The 25,549-nt window shown below is 46.8% G+C and overlaps 1 protein-coding gene and 1 long non-coding RNA gene across 3 annotated transcripts in view; one reads left to right on the top strand and one right to left on the bottom strand.

Annotated features, from left to right (window-relative positions):
- Positions 1-12,571, bottom strand: part of LOC137313769 (uncharacterized) — a 60,228-nt gene extending 47,657 nt beyond the window's left edge. The window contains exon 1 of the long non-coding RNA XR_010961050.1: positions 12,338-12,571. This is a non-coding gene — a long non-coding RNA (uncharacterized lncRNA). The remainder of the gene's footprint in view (positions 1-12,337) is intronic.
- LOC137313768 (guanine nucleotide-exchange factor SEC12-like) overlaps positions 1-25,549 on the top strand; it is a 55,914-nt gene that overhangs the window by 27,290 nt on the left and 3,075 nt on the right. For both annotated transcript variants that reach the window (XM_067979558.1, XM_067979557.1), the window contains exons 5-8: positions 6,834-6,958; positions 20,354-20,527; positions 20,992-21,064; positions 23,135-23,294. In XM_067979558.1, coding sequence (XP_067835659.1) covers positions 6,834-6,958; positions 20,354-20,527; positions 20,992-21,064; positions 23,135-23,294 — 532 coding nt within the window. The remainder of the gene's footprint in view (positions 1-6,833; positions 6,959-20,353; positions 20,528-20,991; positions 21,065-23,134; positions 23,295-25,549) is intronic.

The raw sequence follows: 25,549 nt of genomic DNA, 5'->3' as shown, positions 1-25,549 counted from the left end.
CGTGTGGCGATATGAGCCTGCTGCTCACCGACCTCATTTACCACATTACGTGCATTTACGCACGTGCACTCCAATCTCATTTTAGACTGCCTCGCATTTACCCCCTGTCTGATCCCTCCTATTTCTGAACTATTCTCTTGTCCCTCCCAGTCCTCTGTGCACCTTGTATCTCCTCTCCGATGTTTCATCCTGGTGCCCATCCCGCTACCAAATTAGTTTAAACCCTCCCCCAAAGCACTAGCTGGGACATTGGTCCCAGCTCTGTTGAGGGGCAACCCGTCCATCTTGAACAGATCTCTCCTGCCCCAGAACTGGTCCCAAAGACCCAGGAATCTGAAGCCCTCCCTCCTGCACCATTCCTCCAGCCTCACATTAACCTGTCTTATCCCACTATTCCTATACTCACTAGTGCGTGGCACTGGGAATAATCCAGAGATTACTATCTTTGAGGTCCTGCTTTTTAACTTCTTAGCTCCTGAAACTCTGACTGCAGGACCTCGACCCTTTTCCTTCCTATATCATTGGTTCCCACATGGATCACGACTTCTGGCTGTCCTCCACCCCCCCACCCTTCTTCAAAATGTTCTGCACCCTCTCAGTGATGTCCTTTACCCTGGCACCAGGGAGGCAACACACCATGCAGGACTCACATCGACTGTTGCAGAAACGCCTGACTGTCGAATCCCATATAACAACTGCATTTCTAGTGCCCCCCAGTGTAGCTGAGTCTCCCACGGTGCCATGGATTTTCTGCTGACTGCACCCCCCCACCCCCCGCCAAGGTGTCAACACCCTCACTGGTGGTCAACACTGAATACCTGTTTGTGAGCGCCACACTCCCAGGGGACTCCTACACTGCCTGCCTGTTCCTCCTAGTCTGACCGGTGGTCACCCACTCCCCCTCCGCCTGAACTCTCTGTAGCTGTGGGGTGACCACCTCCTGAAACGTGCTATCCACAAAACTCTCAGCTTCCCGTATGTGCTGTAGTGACGCCAGCCGTCCCTCAATCTCAGAAATTCTGAGTTCGAACAGTTGGCGGCACTTCCTGCACACGTGGTTTTCCAGGACACACCAAGTGTTCTGCGGTTCCCATGTGGCACAGGATGTGCATGCAATGGGCCCCAGCTGTCCTGCCATGTTAGCTACAGTTATTTAAACTGTTTGTTTAGCTTTAAGGCAATTTACCGTTTATCTAAAACAATAACCACTAAAAAACACTAATCAACCACTAAAGACAATAACCACAAAAAACACTAACCAATGAACTAAATACTTACTGGCTTACCCTTGGCGCTCCTCCTCGCCGTGTGACATCACTTTTTGACTTGTTCTTGATTTTTGATTCCTCCATTTATGCTCCGCTCAGTCTTAGTCTTTTTATGTATTTTTTTATTTAAGTTTTAAAAATTGATAGTTCCATGGTTTAAATCACTTAGCACCTCCTTCCCCCTCTGCAACAAATTCCCAGTTGAAAGTCCTCACTCTGTTAGCACTTCATAGAATCATAGAAGTTACAACATGGAAACAGGCCCTTCGGCCCAACATGTCCATGTCGCCCAGTTTATACCACTAAGCTAGTCCCAATTTCCTGCACTTGGCCCATATCCCTCTATACCCATCTTACCCATGTAACTGTCCAAATGCTTTTTAAAAGACAAAATTGTACCCGCCTCTACTGGGGACCTTCGTGACGACAATCTCTTTACAGACAAATACATAGGAACAGGAGTAGGCCATTCAGCTACTCTAGTCTGTTCTGCCATTCAATTAGACCACGGGCTTGAGCACAGAGGTTGACAAAGACAAAGAGTGAAACTCTATCGGAGGTTCATAGCTCCTTGAAAGTGGAGTCACAGGTGGATAGGGTGGTGAAGGCGGCATTCGGCATGCTTGGTTTCATTGGTCAGAACATTGAATGCAGGAGTTGGGATGTCTTGTTGAAGTTGTACAGGGCATTGGTGAGGCCACACTTGGAGTACTGTGTACAGTTCTGGTCACCCTATTATAGAAAGGATATTATTAAACTAGAAAGAGTGCAGAAAAGATTTACTAGGATGCTACCGGGACTTGATGGTTTGACTTATAGGGAGAGGTTAGACAGACTGGGACTTTTTTCCCTGGAGAGTAGGAGGTTGCCTCTGGCAGCTCGTTCCAGACACTCCCCACCCTTTGAGTGAAAAAATTGCCCCTCTGGACCCTTTTGTATCTCTCCCCTCTCACCTTAAATCTATGCCCCCTTGTTATAGACTCCCCTACCTTTGGGAAAAGATTTTGACTATCTACCTTATCTATGCCCCTCATTATTTTATAGACTTCTATAAGATCACCCCTTAACCTCCTACTCTCCAGGGAAAAAAGTCCCAGTCTGTCTAACCTCTCCCTATAAGTCAAACCATCAAGTCCCGGTAGCATCCTAGTAAATCTTTTCTGCACTCTTTCTAGTTTAATAATATCCTTTCTATAATAGGGTGACCAGAACTGTACACAGTACTCCAAGTGTGGCCTCACCAATGCCCTGTACAACTTCAACAAGACATCCCAACTCCTGCATTCAATGTTCTGACCAATGAAACCAAGCATGCCGAATGCCGCCTTCACCACCCTATCCACCTGTGACTCCACTTTCAAGGAGCTATGAACCTCCGATAGAGTTTCACTCTTTGTCTTTGTCAACCTCTGTGCTCAAGCCCGTGGTCTAATTGAATGGCAGAACAGACTAGAGTAGCTGAATGGCCTACTCCTGTTCCTATGTATTTGTCTGTAAAGAGATTGTCGTCACGAAGGTCCCCAGATGCAGAATAGATAGAGAGAAACTGTTTCCATTGGCGGAAGGGTCAAGAACCAGAGGACGTAGATTTAAGGCGATTAGAAAAAGAACCAAAGGTGACATGAGGAAAAACTTTTTTACGCAGCGAGTGATTAGGATCTGGAATGCACTGCCTGAGGGGGTGGCGGAGGCAGATTCAATCATGGCTTTCACAAGGGAACTGGATAAGTACTTGAAAGGAAAGAAATTGCAGGGCTACGGGAAGAGGGCGGGGGAGTCGGACTAGCTGGATTGCTCATGCATAGAGCCGGCACGGACTCGATGGGCTGAATGGCCTCCTTCCATGCTGTAAACTTTCTATGATTCTATGAAGCCTTGAGACGCACTGCCCCTGTCCAGCTCGAGCAGTTGAGACGCACTGCCCCTGTCCAGCTCGAGCAGTTGAGACGCACTGCCCCTGTCCAGCTCGAGCAGTTGAGACGTTCCCAGTACCACCTATCCAATTGACTCCTGGTTAACGCTGTGTTGGGTTGGAGATGATATGGCGATTTATAGGACCATTGGTCATCCACTCTTCATGCTAGCGAGTTGGTGGGGAAAAGTCAAGGAATGAAGAAAGATTGAACATATTGGGTGTCTGGAAGAGAACCGTGCTATTGGTGGACAGAACAAATCAGACTGAATTGACAATATGATTTTGTCACAATTTATTCACCAGTTTTATGGCTGCATCTGAACCAGCAAGAGAACTGCAGGGAACTAGTAACTATGGCAGGGGAGTAGGGCGCAATGTACCTAGGATAGGAAAAAAGGTAAAGGTGGTGGGGTAGCTCTGTTAATAAAGTAGGGCAAAATATAAATCAGGAAATAAGAGGGACTTGTAAAAAAGGTAATGCAACAATCATGGGCGATTTTAACTTTCACATAGATTGGACAAATCAAATTGGCAAAAATAGCCCTGAGGAGGAGTTCATAGAGTGTATTTGGGACTGTTTCTTAGACCAATACATCGGGGAACCAACCAGGGAACAGGCCATTTTGGATCCGGTAATGGGTAACGATGCATTGGTTGTAATCTTCCAGAATTCACTAGATTCTGGAAAGGTCCCAGCGGATTGGAAAACCGCAAACGTAACACCTATATTCAAGAAGTGAGTGAGACAGAAAGCAGGTAACTATAGACCAGTTAGCCTAACATCTGTCATTGGGAAAATGCTAGAATCCATTATTAAGGAAGTAGTAGCAGGACATTTGGAGACTCATAATACAATCAAGGAGAGTCAACATGGTTTTATTATGAAGGGGAAATCATGTCTGACAAATTTATTAGAATTCTTTGAGGAAGTAACGGGCAGGGTGGATAAAGGGGAACCAATGGATGCTGTATATTTGGATTTCCAAAAGGCATTCGATAAGGTGCCACATAAAAGATTACTGCACAAGATAAGAGCTCATGGTGTTGGGGGTAATATACTGGCATGGATAGAGGATTGGCTAACTAACAGAAAACAGTCAGGATAAAAGTGTCATTTTCAAAATGGCAATCTGTAACTAGTGGGGTGCCGCAGGCCTCAGTGCTGGGGCCTCAACTATTTACAATATATATCAATGACTTGGATGAAGGAACAGAGTGTCTTGTGGCCAAATTTGCTGATGATACAAAGATAGGTGGAAAAGCAAGTTGCGATGAGGACAAAGTGTCTGCAAAGGGATATTGACAGATTAAGTGAATGGGCAAAAATTTGGCAGATGGACTATGATGTGGGAAAATGTGAAGTCATCCACTTTGGGAGGAAAAATAACAAAGCAAAATATTATTTGAATGGAGAAATACTACAAAATGCTGCGGTACAGAGGGATCTGGGTGTCCTTGTACACGAAACACAAAAAGTCAACATACAGGTGCAGCAGGTAATCCGGAAGGCAAATGGAATATTGGCCTTTATTTCTAGGGGGATGGAGTATAAAAGCAGGGAAGTCATGCTCCAACTGTACAGGGTGCTGGTGATTTGATCAGCAAGGGAGTCAAAGGACATGGGGAAAAGGCAGGGAAGTTGAGTTGAGGTAAAAATCAGATCAGCCATAATCTCATTAAATGGCGGAGCAGGCTCGAGGGGCCAAATGGCCTACTCCTGCTCCTATCTCTTATGGTCTACCTGACGCAAAATGTGTAGCGTGCAGTTGTCCACCAGCTTAGTGTGAGCAGTGAGCGAACCCAAACGTGAGCACAATATTCTGCAACTGAAAAGCAGAGTGTGAGAGCAGATGAGTGTAAAGTGGAGGCATTTGCTCCCCAGGCAGAGCCTGCAACTTTGGCCATCTCTGATCAGTTCCTTGTATACCTTCGTCACTCACATCCCACTTTCTTCCATGTCTGCCCCTGGAAAAAAACACTTCCCCCCCCCCCCCCCCCCCAAGTTACTTACAACGGCACTTTCAAATTCCCAACTGTGTCTAGCCTTTGGCCCTCCATTCACCACAACATTTCTGCTGCTACCGATCTGCTCAATCACACCCTCACCTCCACCTTTGTTGCCCTTGTCCCCAGTAAAACCATTGCTCTCACCCTAGTCATTCCCCCAGTACAGTCCTTATCTCCGCTCCCTTAAGTCCAAAGGATGCAGACTTGAACATTGATGGCACACAACTGGCTTAGCCATTCATCACCAGATCTGACTGGATCACATCAAGCACTGTCGGGTCCTGCTCTCCTCTGCCAAAACTGCTCACTATTCCAAGTTCATCCTGGAATGCAAAGATAACCCGGCTTCTCTTCACCACAAACGGTCTTCTTGAACCCCTCTCCCCTGCCTCCTCCACCCTCACCTCCAACACGTGTGAATAATTCAGGGACTTCTTTGTCACTAAGACTGAGACCATCCGTTCAGCTGCCTCTGCCACTTCCCTCCTTTCCCCCAGCCCACCAAGCCAAACTTCCCCTAAGATTCCCCCCTGCCCTAACCCCGAATCTGAATCTTCCTCATTTCTTTCCTATCTCACCTCCTGCCCTCTTCAAGCTCATCTTAACCATGAGACCCACCTCCTGCTCTCTCGACACTATTCCCACTAAACTGCTGACCACCCATCTTCTCATCCTGGCCCCCATAAATGGTCCCCTTTTCTCAGGAACTGTCCCCCTCCCTTTCAAATCTATCATCTACCATTATCATCACCACCCCCCCCCCCCCCCCAAAAAAAACCCACCCTGGACCCTTCTGTCCTTGCAAACTACCGCCCAATCTCCAACCTTGCTTTCCTCCCAAGTCCTTGAACATGTTGTCCGTACTTGGCTTTCCCGCAACTCCATATTTGAATCTCTCCAATCAGATTTCCACCCCTGCCACAATACTGAAACGGCCCTTATCAAAGTCACAAATGACATTCTATGTGACTGTGACTGTGGTAAACTATCTCTCCTCATCCTTCTCAACCTGCCTGCAGCCTTTGACACTGTTGACCACACCATCCTTCTCCAACGCCTTTCCTCTGTTGTCCAGCTGGGTGAGATTGCGCTCGCTTGGTTCCACACTTACCTATACAATCATAGCCAGAGTATCTCCTGCAATGGCTTCTCTTCCCTCTCCTGCACCGTTACCTCTGGAGTCTCCCAAGGATCTATCCTTGGCCCCCTCCTATTTCTTATCTACATGCTGCCCCTCAGTGACATCATCCGAAAACATGTTGTCAGGTTCCACATGTACGCTGATGACACTCAGCTGTACCTCACAACCACCTCCCTTGACCCATCCACTGCCTCTGTTTTCTCATGCTGCTTGTCTGACATCCAGTCTAGGATGAGTTGCAATTTCCATCAATAAATATTAGAAAGACCGAAGCCATTGTTTTTGGTCCCCACCACAAATTCCGTTCCCTAGTCGCTGTCTCAGGCTGAACCAGACGTTCGCAACCTTGACTCCTATTTGACCCTGAGCTGAGGTTCCGACCCCATGTCCTCTCCATCACCAAGTCTGCGTACTTCCAACTCCGCTCAGGCCTTGCCTTCCTTGCTGTAGTTGCTAATATTGGAACATTAATGAGTGGTGCTGTGTTCCTTCTGAGTGACAGATAGTAACTGTGGGTCGAGACTTCAAGTGCTGTGTGTGGAAGAATGACCAGTTGGTGACAGGATTACGCTGGAACGAGAGCATGCCCCAGATTGCGGACAAGATGTATCGGTACCAGGCATGCAGGTGAGACAACTCGCACTCCATCACTAACTCCCAGTACCAGACACTACTAAAACATTAAATACTTGGATAGGCAGGGCAGTTAAAGCATATGGGATCCTTGGCTTTATAAATAAAGTCATAGAGTACAACAGCAAGAAACTTATACTAAACCTTTATAAATCACTGGTTAGGCCTCAGCTTGTGTTCAATTCTGGACACCGCACTTTAGGAAGGATATCAAGGCCTTAGAGAGAGTGCAGAGGAGATTTACTACAATGGGATGAGGGACATCAGTTATATAGAGAGACTAGAGAAATTGGGATTGTTCTCCTTAGAGCAGAGAAGGTTAAGGGGAGATTTAATAGAGTTGCTCAAAATTATGAGGGCTTTTGACAGAGTAGATAGGGAGAAACCGTTTCCAACAGCAGGAGGGTTGGTAACCAGAGGACACAGGTCATAGAATCATAGAAAGGTTAAAGCACGGAAGGAGGCCATTCAGCCCATTGAGTCCGTGCCGGCTCTAGGCAAGAGCAATCCAGCTAGTCCCAGTCCCCCGCCCTATCCCCGTAGCCCTGCAATTTTTTCCTTTCAAGTACTTATCCAATTCCCTTTTGAAGGCCATGATTGAATCTGCCTCCACCACCCCCTCAGGCAGTGCATTCCAGATCCTAACCACTCGCTGTGTAAAAAAGTTTTTCCTCATGTCACCTTTGGTTCTTTTGCTAATCACCTTAAATCTATGTCCTTTGGTTCTTGACCCTTCCGCCAATGGGAACAGTTTCTCTCTACCTACTCTGTCTAGACCCTTCATGATTTTGAATACCTCTATCAAATCTCCTCGCAACCTTCTCTGCTCCAAGGAGAACAACCCCAGCTTCTCCAGTCTATCCACATAACTAAAGTCCCTCATCCCTGGAATCATTCTAGTAAATCTCTTCTACACCCACTCTCAAGGCCGTCACACCTTCCCTAAAATGCGGTGTCCAGAACTGGACACAATACTCCAGTTGTGGCCGAACCAGTGTTTTATAAAGGTTCATCATGACTTCCTTGCTTTTGTACTCTATCCCTCTAATTATAAAGCCCAGGATCCCATATGCTTTTTTAAACACTTTCTCAACCTGCCCTGCCACCTTCAACGATTTGTGTACATATACCCCCAGATCTACATCATTAAATAAATTTAAAACAGAAATAGACAGTTTCCTAGAAGTAAAGGGAATTAGGGGTTACGGTGAGCGGGCAGGAAATTGGACATGAATTTACATTTGAGGTTAGGATCAGATCAGCCATGATCTTATTGAATGGCGGAGCAGGCTCGAGGGGCCGATTGGCCTACTCCTGCTCCTATTTCTTATGTTCTTATGTTCTTATCTCTGTGTTCGTGTACCCCTTTTAGAATTGTGCCCTTTAGCTTATATTGCCTCTCCTCATTCTTCCTACCGAAATGTATCACCTCGCATTTTTCTGCGTTAAATTTCATCTGCCACCAGCCTGTCTATATCCTCTTGAAGTCTATCACTATCTTCCTCACTGTTCACTGCACTTCCAAATTTTGTGCCATCTGCAAATTTGGAAATTGTGCCCTGTACACCCAAGTCCAAGTCATTAATATATATCAAGAAAAGCAGTGGTCCCAGTACCAACCCCTGGGGAACACCCCTGAATACCTCCCTCCAGTCCGAAAAACAACCGTTCACCACTACTCTGTGCTTCCTGTTACTTAGCCAATTCTGTATCCATGCTGCTGCTGCAGCCCCCTTTATTCCATGGGCTTCAATCTTGATGACAAGCCTATTGTGCGTCACTTTATCAAACACCTTTTGAAACTCCACATACACCAAGAACTGCCTTCATTTACCCTCTGTTACCTCATCAAAAAACTCTTATCAAGTTAGATTTAAGGTAATTGGCAAAAGAACCAGGGGGGTGCTGGGAGAAATTTTTATTAGTGAGTTGTTATGATCTGGAATGCACTGCCTGAAAGGGTGATGGAAACAGATTCAATAGTAACTTTCAAAAAGGAATTGGATAAATACTTGAAGGGCAAACATTTATAGGGCTATGGGGTGAGAGTAGGAGAGTGGGTCTAATTGGATAACTCTCTTTCAAAGAGCCGACACAGCACGATGGGCCGAACGGCCTCCTGTGCTGCATGATTCTATGATCTCCACCATCTCCTTAAACCCCTCCACCCTCACCTAGGAACATAGGAACAGGAGTAGGCCATTCAGCCCCTCGTGCCTGCTCTGCCATTTGATAAGATCATGGCTGATCTGTGATCTAACTCCATATACCTGCCTTTGGCCCATATCCCTTAATACCTTTGATTGCCAAAAAGCTATCTATCTCAGATTTAAATTTAGCAATTGAGCTAGTATCAATTGCCGTTTGTGGAAGAGAGTTCCAAACTTCTACCACCCTTTGTGTGTAGAAATGTTTTCTAATCTCACTTCTGAAAGGTCTGGCTCTAATTTTTAGACTGTGCCCCCTACTCCTAGAATCCCCAACCAGCGGAAATAGTTTCTCTCTATCCACCCTATCTGATCCCCTTAATATCTTATAAAGTTCGATCAGATCACCCCTTAACCTTCTAAACTCCAGAGAATACAACCCCAATTTGTGTAATCGCTCCTCGTAACTTAACCCTTGAAGTCCGGGTATCATTCTAGTAAACCTACGCTGCACTCCCTCCAAGGCCAATATGTCCTTCCGAAGGTGCGGTACCCAGAACTGCTTACAGTACTCCAGGTGTGGTCTAACCAGGGTTTTGTATAGCTGCAGCATAACTTCTGCCCCCTTGTACTCCAGTCCTCCAGATATAAAGGCCAGCATTCCATTAGCCTTCTTGATTATTTTCTGCACCTGTTCATGACACTTCAATGATCTATGTACCTGAACCCCTAAGTCCCTTTCCGGCATGCTATCTTTTTCTACTGTAAATACTGATGCAAAGTAATTGGTCAACATGTTCGCCATTTCCCCATTGTCAATGACAATATCCCCACTTTCAGTTTTTAAGGGGCCAACACTGCTCCTGACCACCCTCTTTTTCCTAATGTAACTATAAAAGTTCTTTGTATTGGTTTTGATATCCCTTACAAGTTTCTTTTCATACTCTCTTTTTGTAGCTCTTACTATCTATTTTGTGACCCTTTGTTGATCTTTGTATCTTTCCCATTCACCAGGATCTGTGCCATTTTTTGCCTTTTTGTATGCCCTTTCCTTATGTCTTATACTGTCCCTTACCTCTTCAGTTGTCCATGGCTGTTTTTTTTGGCAAGTAGAGTTCTTGCCCCTCAGGGGTATAAACCGGTTCTGTATCACGTTTAAAGAAACATTTGACATTTCCCACTGATCATCAGTCGTTTTACCCATTAACAGATTTGCCCAGTTTACTGTGGACAGTCTCTGTCTCATCCCATTGAAGTCGGCCTTATCCAAGTCTAGAATCTTAGCAGCTGACTCACTTTTTTTTCCCTTTCAAACACTACATTGAACTCGATCATGTTATGATCGCTATTGGATAGATGTTCACGCACAGTTAAGCCGTTAACTAAATCTGGCTCATTACTCATTACTAAATCTAGTATGGCTTGCCCCCTTGTTGTCTCCAGGACATACTGCTGTAGAAAACTATCCCGGACACACTCAAGAAATTCACTACCTTTCTGACAGTTGCTAGTTTGATTTTCCCAATCTATATGAAGGTTAAAGTCCCCCATTAAGACCACTATGCCTTTCTTACACGCTTGTCTAATCTCTGCATTTATACGATCTAGCAGTTCCGAGCTGCTGCCAGGGGTCCTATATACAACTCCCACTATAGTCTTAGATCCTTTCCTATTTCTCAATTCAACCCATAAGGTCTCTGTTGGCTGCTTACCTCTCGTTATATCCTCCTTTATCATTGATGTGATTTCATCTCTAATCATTAAAGCTACTCCTCCCCCTCTTCCATTTTCCCTATCTCTCCTGTAGACCTTATAACCCGGTATATTTAGTTCCCAATCCTGACCATCCTGCAGCTATGTCTCAGTAATAGCGATCATGTCATACCCTCCAATTTGAATTTAAACCTGTAGTTCATTTAATTTATTCCTTACACTCCGTGCGTTTGTATATAGAACGCTTAGTTGGGCCATACACCCTTCAGCTTTGATGCTGGGTTAATCGCCTTACGCCTTCTAGTTTTCACTATATCTGTATTGCCTAAAGTACACTTTCTTTCTGCAGCTCTACGCTTTTCCCTTTCACTTGTTCTTGAACAACTGTTTGTACTATTTGTATTGTAGATTTCCCCTGGGTCTTCCCCTCTCTTGCTGCTCTCAACTTTGCTCCCTTCTGACTCCCCGCTCAGGTTCCCATCCCCGTGCCACTCTAGTTTAAACCTTCCCCAACAGCACTAGCAAACACCCCCGCGAGGACATTGGTCCCGGTCCTGCTCGGGTGTAACCCGTCCCGCTTGTCCAGGTCCCACCTTCCCCAGAACCAGTCCCAATGTCCCAGGAATCTAAATCCCTCCCTCCTACACCATCCCTGCAGCCACGCATTCATCCGGTCTGTTCTCCTATTCCTATACTCACTGGCACGTGGCACTGGTAGTAATTCTGAGATCACTACCTTTGAGGTCCTGCTTTTCAATTTATCTCCTAACTCCTTAAATTCACCTTGCAGGACCTCATCCCTTTTTTAAAAAATCTATGTCGTTGGTACCGATATGGACCACGACTACTGGCTGTTCACCCTCCCCCTTCAGAATGTCCTGCAGCCGCTCCGTGACATCCTTGACCCTCGCACCAGGGAGGCAACATACCATCCTGGAGTCACGTTTACGGCCGCAGAAACGCCTATCTGTTCCCCTTACAATTGAATCCCCTATCACTATAGCCCTGCCACTCCTCTTCCTCCCCTCATGTGCAGCAGAGCCACCCGTGGTGCCACGAACTTGGCTCTTGCTGCTTTCCCCTGATAAGCCATCGCCCCCAACAGTATCCAAAGCGGACTATCTGTTTGAGGGGGAGATGGCCCCAGGGGACTCCTGCTCTACCTGCCATTTCCTTTCTGCCTGCGTAATCTTTACCTGCGGTGTGACCACCTCACTGAACGTGCTATCCACGATAAACTCAGCATCGCGGATGCTCCACAGTGAATCCACCCGCAGCTCCAGCTCCGAAATGCGGTTAGCCAGTAGCTGCAGCTGGACACACTTCCTGCACACATGGTCACCAGGGACCCTGGTAGTGTCCATGACTTCCCACATAGTGCAGGAGGAGCATATCACGAGTGCGAGCTCTGCTGCCATGATTTGCCTTAGATTTACACCGCGCTCACCTCTCAGACTCTCCTCTCGGACTCTCCTTTTATACTGTGCTCACCTCTCGGACTCTCCTGCCTCACCTGTGATGTCGCACAGTAGTTTTCTCTTGTTGCAGGTCTGCTGCTGCTTTTATTCCCCACTCTCGGTCTTCTGCTCCTCAGGTCCACTGCCACTCTGCGGAAAAAGTTAGGAAAAGCAAAGCAAAGCAGCACGTCCTTCCCCCACTTCACCGAACTCCCACACTCACCAAACTCTCGGCTGCTTCACTCGGTGCTCCGCTGAACTAGAACAAGTGCGAGGAGCTCGTAGACTTCTTTGTCACTAAAACTCAACGAGTAAGGAGTGAGGCGCAATGTGCCTGACAAAACTCGTAGTGTGCAGTTGAGTGTCCATCAGCTTAGCGTGAGCAGTGAGCGAACCCAAACGTGAGCCCAAAATTCCACAACTGAACAGTGTGAGAGCAGATGACCGAGAAGTAGAGGCATTTGCTCCCAAGGCAGAGTCTGCAAACTTTTTTTTAATTCGTTTTTGGGATGTGGGCATTGCTGGCGAGGCCGGCATTTATTGCCCATCCCTAATTGCCCTTGAGAAGGTGGTGGTGAGCCGCCTTCTTGAACCGCTGCAGTCCGTGTGGTGACTGTTCTCCCACAGTGCTGTTAGGAAGGGAGTTCCAGGATTTTGACCCAGCGACGATGAAGGAACGACGATATATTTCCAAGTCAGGATGGTGTGTGACTTGGAGGGGAACGTGCAGGTGGTGTTCCCATGTGCCTGCTGCTCTTGTCCTTCTAGGTGGTAGAGGCCGTGGGTTTGGGAGGTGCTGTCGAAGAAGCCTTGGCGAGTTGCTGCAATGCATCCTGTGGATGGTACACACTGCAGCCACTGTGCGCCGGTGGTGAAGGGAGTGAATGTTTAGGGTGGTGGATGGGGTGCTAATCAAGCGGACTGCTTTGTCCTGGATGGTGTCGAGCTTCTCGAGTGTTGTTGGAGCTGCACTCATCCAGGCAAGTGGAGAGTATTCCAACACACTCCTGACTTGTGCCTTGTAGATGGTGGAAAGGCTTTGGGGATTCAGGAGGTGAGTTACTCGCCGCAGAATACCCAGCCTCTGACCTGCTCTTTGGCCATCTCTGGTCACTGCCTTGTATCCTTCGCCACTCACATCCCACTTCCTTCCGTGTCCGCCCCTAGGAAAAAAACACTTTCCCCAGGTCACTTACAACGGTACTTTCAAACTCCCAACTGTCTAGCTTTTGGCCCTCCGTTCATCACGACATTTCTGCAGCTACCGATTATAAAATCATAGAATCTTACAGCACAGAAGGAGGCCATTCAGCCCATTCTTGCCTGTGCCGGCTCTTTGAAAGAGCTGTCCAATTTAGTCCCACACCCCAGCTTTTTCCCCCATTACCCTGCAAGTCAGTCCTCTTCAAGTACATATCTACTTGCCTTTTTAAAGTTCCTATGGAATCTGCTTCCACTGCCCTTTCAGGTAGTGCGTTCCAGAACTTAAAAGCCCTCTATGAAAACATTTCTCCTCATTTCCCTCTAGTTTTTTTGCCAATTACTTTAAATCTATGACCCCTGGCTACCGACCCACTTGTCAGAGGAAACAGTTTCTCCCCCTACTTGCTCTATCAAAACTCCTCATAATTTTGAATGTCCTTGTTAAATCTCCCCTTAACCTTCTCTGCTCTAAGGAGAACAATCCCACCTTCTCCGATCTCTCCACATAACTGAAGTCCCTCAACCATGGTATCACCCTGGTAAACCTTCTCCAAGGCCTTGACGTCTTTCCTAAAGTGTGGTGCCCAGAATTGTACACAATACTCCACAATAGGCCTAACAGTGATTTGTAAAGGTTTAGCGTAACTTTTTTGGTTTTGTATTCATTGCCCCTATTTACAAAGCAAAGTATCCCATACGCTTTGTTAACAGCCTTATCAACTTGCCCGGACACCTTCAAAGATTTGTGAATATGCTCCCCCAGGTCTCTCTGCACTTGCACCCCCTCAAAATGGTACCATTTAGTTTATACTGCCTCTCCATGTTGTTCCTTCCAAATTGCATCACTACACACTTATCCGCATTAAATTGCATCCGCCGTGTGTCTGCCCATTTCCCCAGTCTGTCTATGTCCTCCTGAAGTTTGCTACTATCCTCCTCACTATTTACTAAGTTACCCGGTTTTGTATCATCCGCAAACTTCCAATTGTACTCCCTATACCCAAGTCCAGATCATTTATACATAACAAGAAAAGCAATGGTCCTAATACCGACCCCTGGAAGACCCCACTGCATACTTCTCTCCAGTTAGAGAAACGTCCGTTCTGCTCAATCACACCCTTACCTCCACCTTTGATGCCCTTGTCCCCAGTAAAACCATTACACTCTCTCACCCTGGTACAGCCCTCATCTCCGCTCTCAAGTTCAAGGGACATTGACTTGAACGTTTATGGCGCACAACTGGTTTAGCCATTCATTGGTAGATCTGGCTGGATCACATCAAGCACTTTCGGGTACTGCTCTTCTCTGCCAAAACTGCTCACTATTCCAGGATCATCCTGGAATGCAAAGATAACCCCCGGCTTCTCTTCTCCACTACAAACCGTCTTCTTAAACCCCTCTCCCCTGGCCCCTCCAACCTCACCTCCAACAACATTTGTGAAGAGCTCATGGACTTTTGTTACTAAGACTGAGACCATCTGTTCATCTAGCCACGAACCTGTCTCTGCCTCTAATTTCTTTCCTCTCTCCCCTCCTGCCCTCTCCAAGCTCACCTTGTCCACAAGACCCACCTCCTGCTCTCTCGACCCTATTCCAACTAAACTGCTGACCACCAACTTCCCTTCCTGGCCCCATGTTAGTTGATACGTAAATGGTTCCCTCTCCTCAGGTACTGTCCCCCTCCCTTTCAAATCTGTCATCATCACCACCCTCAAGTCTTTGAACGTGTGTATGAACCGCTCCAATCAGGTTTCCATCCCTTGCCACAGCACTGAAATGGCCCTTATGAAAGTCACAAATGCCATCCTCTGTGACTGTGACAATGGTAAACTATCTCTCCTCATCCTTCTCGACCTGTCTGTAAACTTTGACATGGTTGACCACACTATCCTCCTCCAATGCCTTTCCTCCATCATCCAGTTGGGTGGGACTGTTCTCGCCTGGTTCCATTTTTATCAGTCTCGTCGTAGCCAGAGAATCATCTGCAATGGCTTCTCTTCCCTTTCCCCCACTGTTACCTCTGGAGTTCCCCAAGGATTTATCCTTGGCCCCCTCCTATTTCTCATCTACATGCTGCCCCTCGGTGACATCATCCGAAAATACGTAGTCAGGTTCCACAAGTACCTGACGAGACCCAGCTCTACCTCATCACCAAATCAGAGACCCCCTCCACTATCTCTGATTTGACACACTGCTTGTCTGACATCCAGTACTGGATGAGCAGAAATTTCTTCCAATTAAATATTGGGAAAACCGAAGGCATTGTCTTCAGTCCCCGCTACAAACTCCATTCCCTAGTCACTGGCTCCATCCCTCTCCCTGGCCACTGTCTGAGGCTGAACCAGACCAGTTGCAACCTTGGCATCCTTATTAACCCTGATCTGAGCTTCCGACCACATATCCGCTCCATCACCAAGATTGCCTACTTCCACCTCCATAACATCGCCTGTCTCCACCCCTGCCTCAGCCCATCTGCTGCTGAAACCCTAATGCTTTTGTTACCTCCAGACTTGATTATTCCAATGCTTTCCTGGCCGGCCTCCCATCTTCCACCCTCCATAAACTTGAGTTCATCCAAAACTCTGCTGCCCGTATACTAATTCACACCAAGTCCCGTTCACCCATCACCCCTGTGCTCGCTGACCTACGTTGGCTCCTGGTTCGGCAACGCCTCAATTTAAAAATTCACATCCTCATGTTCCAATCCCTCCATGGCCTCACCCCTCCCTATCTCTGTAACCTCCGAGAACTCTACGTTTCTCCGACTCTGGCCTCTTGTCCATCGCCCACTCACTTTGACCCTCCATTGGCGGCCTTCAGCGTCTAGGCCCTAAACTCTGGAATTCCCTCCCTAAATCTCTCCGCCTCTCTCTCCTCCTTTTAAACGCTCCCTAAACTCAACTCTTTGACCAAGCTTTTGGTCACCTGTCCGAATATCTCCTCCTTTGACTCAGTGTACATTTTTGATTGATAATCACTTCTGTGAAGCGCCATGGGACTGAGGATCCCATCCAACGTGTTGTGTGGCACTACCACCGTGCTAAATGGAATAGATTCAGAACAGATCTAGCAGCTCAAAACTGGGCATCCATGAGGCGCTGTGGGCCATCAGCAGCAGCAGAATTGTATTCCAGCACAATCTGTAACCTCATGGCCCGGCATATTCCTCACTCTACCATTACCAACAAGCCAGGGGATCAACCCTGGTTCAATGAGGAGTGTAGAAGAGCATGCCAGGAGCAGCACAGGCATACCTAAAAATGAGGTGCCAACCTGGTGAAGCTACAACTCAGGACTACGTGCATGCTAAACAGCGGAAGCAACATGCTACAGACAGCAAAGCGATTCCACAACCAACGGATCAGATCAAAGCTCTGCAGTCCTGCCACATCCAGTCGTGGATGGTGGTGGACAATTAAACAACTAACGGGAGGAGGAGGCTCTGTAAACATCCCCATCCTCAATGATGGCGGAGTCCAGCACATGAGTGCAAAAGACAGGGCTGAAGTGTTTGCAACCATCTTCAGCCAGAAGTGCCGAGTGGATGATCCATCTCGGCCTCCTCCCGATATCCCCACCATCACAGAAGTCAGTCTTCAGCCAATTCGATTCACTTCGTGATATCAAGAAACGGCTGAATGCACTGGATACAGCAAAGGCTATGGGCCCCGACAACATCCCGGCTGTAGTGCTGAAGACTTGTGCTCCAGAACTAGCTGCGCCTCTAGCCAAACTGTTCCAGTACAGCTACAACACTGGCATCTACCCGACAATGTGGAAAATTGCCCAGGTATGTCCTGTCCACAAAAAGCAGGACAAATCCAATCCGGCCAATTACTGCCCCATCAGTCTACACTCAATCATCAGCAAAGTGATGGAAGGTGTCATCGACAGTGCTATCAAGCGGCACTTACTCACCAATAACCTGCTCGCCGATGCTCAGTTTGGGTTCCGCCAGGACCACTTGGCTCCAGACCTCATTACAGCCTTGGTCCAAACATGGACAAAAAAGCTGAATTCCAGAGGTGAGGTGAGAGTGACTGGCCTTGACATCAAGTTAGCATTTGACCGAGTGTGGTACCAAGGAGCCTTAGTAAAATTGAAGTCAATGGGAATCAGGGGGCAAACTCTCCAGTGGCTGGAGTCATACCGAGCATAAAGGAAGATGGTAGTGGTTGTTGGAGGCCAATCGTCTCAGCCTCAGGACATTGCTGCAGGAGTTCGGTGAGGGCAGTGTCCTAGGCACAACCATCTTCAGCTGCTTCATCAATGACCTTCCCTCCATTACAAGGTCAGAAATGGGGATGTTCGCTGATGATTGCACAGTGTTCAGTTCCATTCGCAACCCCTCAAATAACGAGGCAGTCCAAGCCCGCATGCAGCAAGACCTGGACAACATCCACGCTTGGGCTCACAAGTGGCAAGTAACATTCGCGCCAGACAATGACCATCTCCAACAAGACAGAGTCTAACCACCTCCCCATGACATTCAATGGCATTACCATCGCCGAATCCCCCATCATCAACATCCTGGGGGTCGCCATTGACCAGAAACTTAACTGGACTAGCCACATTATTACTGTGGCTACAAGAGCAGGTCAGAGGCTGGGTGTTCTGCGGCGGGTGACTCACCTCCTGACTCCCCAAAGCCTTTCCACCATCTACAAGGCACAAGTCAGGTGTGTGATGGAATACTCTCCACTTGCCTGGATGAGTGCAGCTCCAACAACACTCAAGAAGCTCGACACCATCCAGGACAAAGCAGCCCGCTTGATTGGCACCCCACCCACCGCCCTAAACATTCACTCCCTTCACCACTGGCGCACCGTGGCTGCAGTGTGTACCATCCACAGGATGCACTGCAAGAACTCGCCAAGGCTTCTTCAACAGCACCTCCCAAACCCGCGACCTCTACCACCTAGAAGGACAAGGGCAGCAGGCACATGGGAACACCACCACCTGCACGTTCCCCTCCAAGTCAACACCATCCCGACTTGAAAATATATCGGCGTTCTTTCATCGTCGCTGGGTCAAAATCCTGGAACTCCCTTCCTAACAGCACTGTGGGAGAACCTTCACCACATGGACTGCAGCGGTTCAAGAAGGCGGCTCACCACCACCTTCTCAAGGACAATTAGAGATGGGCAATAAATGCCGGCCTCGCCAGCGACGCCCACATCCCATGAATAAATAAAAAAAATATAAATGCAAGTTGTTGATTGAGGGACGAGTATTGGCCAAGGGACGAGTATTGGCCAAGACACCAGGAGAATTCCCTGGTCCTCTTTGAATAGTGCCATGCGATCTTTAACACCTCATGCCATCCAAAAGACGGCACCTCTGACGATGCAGCACTCCCTCCGTGTCAGTTTGATAATAGGCTCGTCCTGGAGTAGGGCTTCAATCCAGAACCTTCTGATTAAGAGCTGGAAGTGCTACCCACTGAGCGCAGGTGACACTTTGATAAATCTAATGGTCTACGAGTATAAAGCATAAGGAGAAAAATGTAATATCTGTTTCCAGTAAATAATTGTAGAACATTTTCCCACCCAGCTGTGTCTCCTCCTCCCGTGTGACTGACTGATTATCTTTCTCTCGTGGAGTGCGATCAATTGATGTGCCCTGTCACAGTGTGTGATTACAGAGAAATACATACATAGAAGTTACAACACGGAAACAGGCCATTCGGCCCAACCAGTCTGTGTCGCCCTTTACCCTCCGCACGAGCAAATCGTTCGAATCACATTTACTCACCCTGTTCCCATATCCCTTCATCCCCCTTTCCTTCATCCCCCTATCCAGTTTAATCCTGAATGTTGATAGTTTCTACCTCAACCATTAACCCTGGAAGTGAATCCCACAGCCTCACAACTTTCTCCTGCTCTCTGTTCTAAATCTGTTATATTTAATCTTGTATCAATGGCCCCTCATTCTAGATCCTCAACGACTGGAAACAGTCTGCTTCTATCTACCCTGTCCCATCCTTTCCCAATTTTAAATACTGCTATCATTTTGATTGATTGGCCCGGTTCTCTTTCTCCACCCCACCCCCCCCCCCCCCGAGTGAATGATTGATTGGCCCGGTCACCCACCGAGTGAACGATTGGCCCGGTCACCCACCGAGTGAATGATTGATTGGCCCGGTCACCCCCCGAGTGAATGATTGATTGGCCCGGTCACCCCCCGAGTGAATGATTGATTGGCCCGGTCACCCCCCGAGTGAATGATTGATTGGCCCGGTCACCCCCCGAGTGAATGATTGATTGGCCCGGTCACCCCCCGAGTGAATGATTGATTGGCCCGGTCACCCCCCGAGTGAATGATTGATTGGCCCGGTCACCCCCCGAGTGAATGATTGATTGGCCCGGTCACCCCCCCGAGTGAGTGAATGATTGGTCCGGTCACCCCCCGAGTGAGTGAATGATTGGTCCTGTCACCCCCCCGAGTGAGTGAATGATTGGTCCGGTCACCCCCCGAGTGAATGATTGATTGGTCCGGTCACCCCCCGAGTGAGTGAATGATTGGTCCGGTCACCCCCCGAGTGAGTGAATGATTGGTCCGGTCACCCCCCGAGTGAGTGATTGATTGGTCCGGTCACCCCCCGAGTGAGTGAATGATTGGTCCGGTCACCCCCCCGAGTGAGTGAATGATTGGTCCGGTCGCCCCCCGAGTGAATGATTGGTCCGGTCGCCCCCCGAGTGAATGATTGGTCCGGTCGCCCCCCGAGTGAATGATTGATTGGCCGGTCGCCCCCCGAGTGAATGATTAATTGGCCGGTCGCCCCCCGAGTGAATGATTGATTGGCCTGGTTGCCCCTGATTGATTGATTGGCCTGGTCACAATTTGATGCTATGTTGCACCTGTTGCAGGTTTGGGACGGTTGAGGATATTAAGGGAGCTCTTCGACTCTATACAGTGCAGATTCCACACAAACGAGAACGCAAACCTCTCCTGTGTTACATCAGCAAATGGGATGGAAAGAACTTCCTGCCACTGCTCACCCAGGATTGTGGGAATGAGGTGATCTCCGCAATGTCAGTCAGGTACAGTTGCTTCATGTGGTGAGGAATACAGGTGTTGGGATGAGAAACGGGACAATTGGTTGTGTAAAGCTCAGAGTTTAGTGTCAGCAGGCCTGAGGGTGAAGAACGGTCAGTGCCTGACTGAAACCAGCTTTAATAAATAACCAGTTGTTTCCATCTCCACAAATTTGACCCCTCCCCAGTCACACTAACCCCTGGTACCACACTCGACCCCTCCCACAATCTGATACTGGTACAGACTCCTGTAGAGAGTCGGTGCCTATGGAGCCCGCACCCCAGTGAGAGTTGGTGCATTTTTGAAGTATGGGGGATCGGAGATAAATGGGAAGGTGTCCTTTCTCTGGAGTTGAGCGCTTCAAGTGCTGGTTCTCGTTATTTCTTCGACCTAGTATTTTAAATGTAGTCCACCTACTGATTGTAAGATTGTCTTTGCTTATAGATGCTGTTCTTTTCCTATCTTGCAGTGATTTGGGGACGTTTATTGGGCTTGGCACTGTGACTGGGTCTGTAGCTATCTACATAGCATTCTCACTCCAGGTAATATCACAATGTTCTCTCTGCCTTTCTGCTTGGTACTATCATTGTCTCTCTGTGTCCTGTGGGGGTCAGTCTCTGTCTGTCTCTATCTGGGACCTTTGTATGTGTGATGGGCAGTGTCCTCTACTCTGACCCGTTTTGTGTACATCACACAGAGATTGCAGGCTTCATGAGTTCTACCTGTGCCCGTGTGTATAGGTTGTGCCCAGTGAATAGAGACGGTACCAATCTGAAGATAAGTATGTACAGGGCCAGAGAAGGCCATTTCAGTCAATCAGGCAGCTCCAGAGTTGAAACACAGAATGCACAGCTCCAAATACACCAGCATGTTGCTGGGATGGGAAAATATCATTAAGACGAGAGACTTGATACTGGTCCACTGGAACAGAGAAGGCTAAGAGGAGATTTTATAATTATGAAGGATTTTGATGGAGTGAATATGAAAGACTATTTCCTCTGGTTAGAGAGTCAGTGATGAGGGGGTCATCATTTTAAATGATCAGTAAGAGAAGAAAGACCGTAAGAGAAGAAAGACCATAAGAGATCGGAGCAGGAGTAGGCCATTTAATGAGATCATGGCGATTCTGATTTTTACCACAACTCCACTTTCCTGCCTTTTCCTCATATCCTTTGACTCCCTTGCTGATCAAAAATTTGTCCAACTCAGCCTTGAATGTATTCAGTGACACAGCCTCCACAGCTTTTTGGGGTAAAGAATTCCAAAGATTCACGACCCTCTGGGAGAAGAAATTCCTCTTTATTTCCGTCTTAAACAGGCGACCCCTTATTCTGAGACTATGCCCCCTAGTTTTAGATTCCCCCATGAGGGGTAACATCCTCTCAGCATCTACCCTATCGAGTCCCCTCAGAATCTTGTATGTTTCAATAAGATCTCCTCTCATTCTTCTAAACTCCAATGAGTATAGACCCAACCTGTTCAATCTTTCCTCATAAGACAACTCTTCCATACCCGCAATCAACCTAGTGAACCTTCTTTGAACTGCCTACAATGCAAGTATATCCTTCCTTAAATAAGGGCACCAGAACTGTACACAGTATTCCAGGTGTGGTCTCACCAGCACCCTTTACAGTTGTAGCATGACTTCCCTGCTTTTATACTCCAGCCCCCTGGAAATAAAGGCCAATATTCCATTTGCCTTCCAGATTACCTGCTGCACCTGTATGTTGACTTTTTGTGTTTCACGTACAAGGACACCCAGATCCCTCTGTACCGCAGAGGTTAGGAGAAATTCTTTTACACAGTGGGTTGTTGTAGCTTGGAATGCATTGCAGTGAGTGGTTGAGACAAAGACCACTGCATTTATTAAAGGAAAATTGGACCAATATTCAAAGCAGAGGAAATGTTATGCTTTGAGTCTTTTCTAAATTTCTTCCCTAGATTCCATACACAGGATGCTGAGTCACTGAATATATTCAAGGCTGAGATGGATAGAATTTTGGACTCTAGGGAAGTCGAGGGATATGGGGATCGGGCTGGAAAGTGGAGTTGAGGTCAAAGATCAGCCATGATCTGATTGAATGGCAGAGCAGTCTTGAGTGGCCGTATGGCCTACTCCTGCTCCTGTTTCTTATGTTTTTATGTTGAGAAGGCTGTTTGTTTAAAAAAGCATATGGGATCCTTGACTTTATTAATAGAGGCATAGGGTACAAAAGCATGAAAGTTAAGCTAAACCCTTATAAAAGACTGGTGAGGCCCCAGATTGAGTATTGTGTTCAATTCTGGGCACCACACTTTAGGAAGGATGTCAAGGCCTTAGAGAGGGTGCAGAAGAGATTTACCAGGAATGAGGGACTTCTGTTATGTGGAGAGACTGGAGAAGTTGGGATTGTTCTTTTTAGAGCAGAGAAGGTTAAGGAGAGATTTAATAGAGGTGTTCAAAATCATGAACGGTTTTGATAGAGTAAATAAGGAGAAACTGTTTCCAGTGGCAAAATGGTTGGTAACCAGAGGACACAGATTCAAGGTGATTGGCAAAAGAGCCAGTTAAGAGATGAGCCAGGAAATAAAACCAGAATTGATGTGCTTCTTCTTGTCTTCCCCGAACACAGCAAGTTTACTACGTGAAGGAGACACACGGGATTGTGGTGACGGATTTGGCATTTCTGCCTGATGTGGGTCCAGCAAGGGAGGTGACTGGAGGCAATGAGGCAGCGTTACTGAGTGTGGCAGTGGACAGTCGGTGTAAACTCCATCTGGTGCCAAATAGACGTAAGTCCGAGATTTATTACCAGTCCAGTTCTCTCTCCTCTACTAGGCACTGGCTCTCACCAGTACCAGTCCTCTGCTGTCTTACTTAAGTTGTAAACAATTTTACAACACCAAGTTATAGTCCAGCAATTTTATTTTAAATTCACAAGCTTTCGGAGGCTACCTCCTTCGTCAGGTGACGAAGGAGGTAGCCTCCGAAAGCTTGTGAATTTAAAATAAAATTGCTGGACTATAACTTGGTGTTGTAAAATTGTTTACAATTGTCAACCCCAGTCCATCACCGGCATCTCCACATCATTACTTAAGTTGGCAATTTACACAAGTTCAGAAAGCAAGTGTTGGCATGATATTCAACCATTGGGGGATGATCACAATGGAGGCTACTCCTGCCTTCTCAGTGTTCACACTTGCGACTGGGTTGTGATCAGGAAACTGAACCCTTGCTAGTTCCTCCCACTTGCAAACCCCAACACCCAGTCCTATTGCTCTGCGGTCAGTTATACCACCATGCCTGAGGTGGTTGACATCAGCGATCTAACCTAGAACACTACGTTGTGGAACCAACCGGGAACAGGCCATTTTAGATCGTCTCTTGTGTAATGAGACAGGATTAATTAGTAATCTCATTGTAAGGGATCCTCTGGGGAAGAGTGATCATAACATGATAGAATTTCATATTTAGTTCAAGCGTAACGTACTTAAGTCCGAAACTAGAGTCTTTAAACTTTAAAAAAAGCCAATTACATAGGTATGAGGGGCGAGTTGGCTACGGTTGATTGGGAAACTAGATTAAAGGATATGATGGTAGATAAGCAATGGTGGATATTTAAAGAAACGTTTCACAATTCTCAACCATTATACATTCCATTGAGGAATAAAAACCCCACTGGTAAAGTGGTCCATCCATGACTAACTAAAGAAGTCAAGGATAGTATTAGATTAAAAGAAGAGGCTTATAATGTTGCCAAGATGAGTAGTAAGCCTGAGGATTAAGAGCTTTAGAAGCCAGCAAAGGATGACCAAAAAATTAATAGAGGGAGAAAATAGAATATGAGAGTAAACTAGCAAGAAATATAAAAAAAGATTGTAAGAGCGCCTACAAGTATGTGAAAAGGAAGAGATTAACGAAAGTAAACGTGGGTCCCTTTGAAGCTGAGACAGGAAAAATTATAATGGGGAATAAGGAAATGGCAGAGATGTTAAACAAATATTTTGTATCTGTCTTCACAGTAGAAGACACAAAAACATACCAGAAATAGTGGGGAACCAAGAGTCTAATGAGAGTGAGGAACTTAAAGTAATTAAGATTAGTTTTTAAAAAATTGCTGGAGAAATTATTGGGACTAAAAGCCGACAAATCCCCTGGGCCTGATGGCCTACGTTCTAGGGTTCTAAAAGAGGTGGCTGTAGAGATAGTGGATGCATTGGTTGTGATCTTCCAAAATTCTCTAGATTCTAGAACGGTGCCAATGGATTGGAAGGTAGCAAATGTAACACCGCCATTCGAGAAAGGAGGGAGAGAGAAAACAGGGAACTACAGGCCAGTTAGCCTGACATCAGTCGTCAGGAAAATGCTGGAATCCATTATTAAGGATGTGGTAACGCAGCACTTAGAAAATCATATGATTAGGCAGAGTCAGTGGTTTTATGAAAAGGAAATCCTGTTTGACAAATCTACTGGAGTTTTTTGAGGATGTAACTCGCAGGGTAGATAAAGTGGAACCAGTGGATGTAATATATTTGGATTTTCAAAAGGCATTCGATAAGATGCTGCACGAAAGGTTGTTACATAAGTTAAGGGCTCGTGGGGTTGGGGGTAATATATTTGCATGGATAGAGGATTGGTTAATGGACCGAAAACAGGGAGTAGAAACAAATGGGTCATTTTCAGGTTGACAGGCTGTAACCAGTGGGGTGCCGCAAGGATCAGTGCTTGGGCCTCAGCTATTTACAATCTATATTAATGACTGAGATGAAGAAAACGAGTGTAATGTATCCAAGTTTGCTGACGATACAAAGCTAGGTGGGAAAGTAAGCTGTGAGGAGGACACAAAGAGTCTGCAAAGGGATATAAACAGGTTAAGTGATTGGGCAAGAAGGTGGCAGATGGAGAATAATGTGGGGAAATGTGAGGTTATTCACTTTGGTAGGAAGAATAGAAAAGCAGAATATTTTTTAAATGATGAAAAACTATTAAATGTCGATGTTCAGAAGGATTTGGGTGTCCTTGTACACAAAACACAGAAAATTAACAT

Source organism: Heptranchias perlo, unplaced genomic scaffold (genome assembly GCF_035084215.1).
Source record: "Heptranchias perlo isolate sHepPer1 unplaced genomic scaffold, sHepPer1.hap1 HAP1_SCAFFOLD_475, whole genome shotgun sequence".
NCBI classification, from domain to species: Eukaryota; Metazoa; Chordata; class Chondrichthyes; order Hexanchiformes; family Hexanchidae; genus Heptranchias; species Heptranchias perlo.
This window is presented reverse-complemented; position numbering and strand designations above follow the sequence as displayed.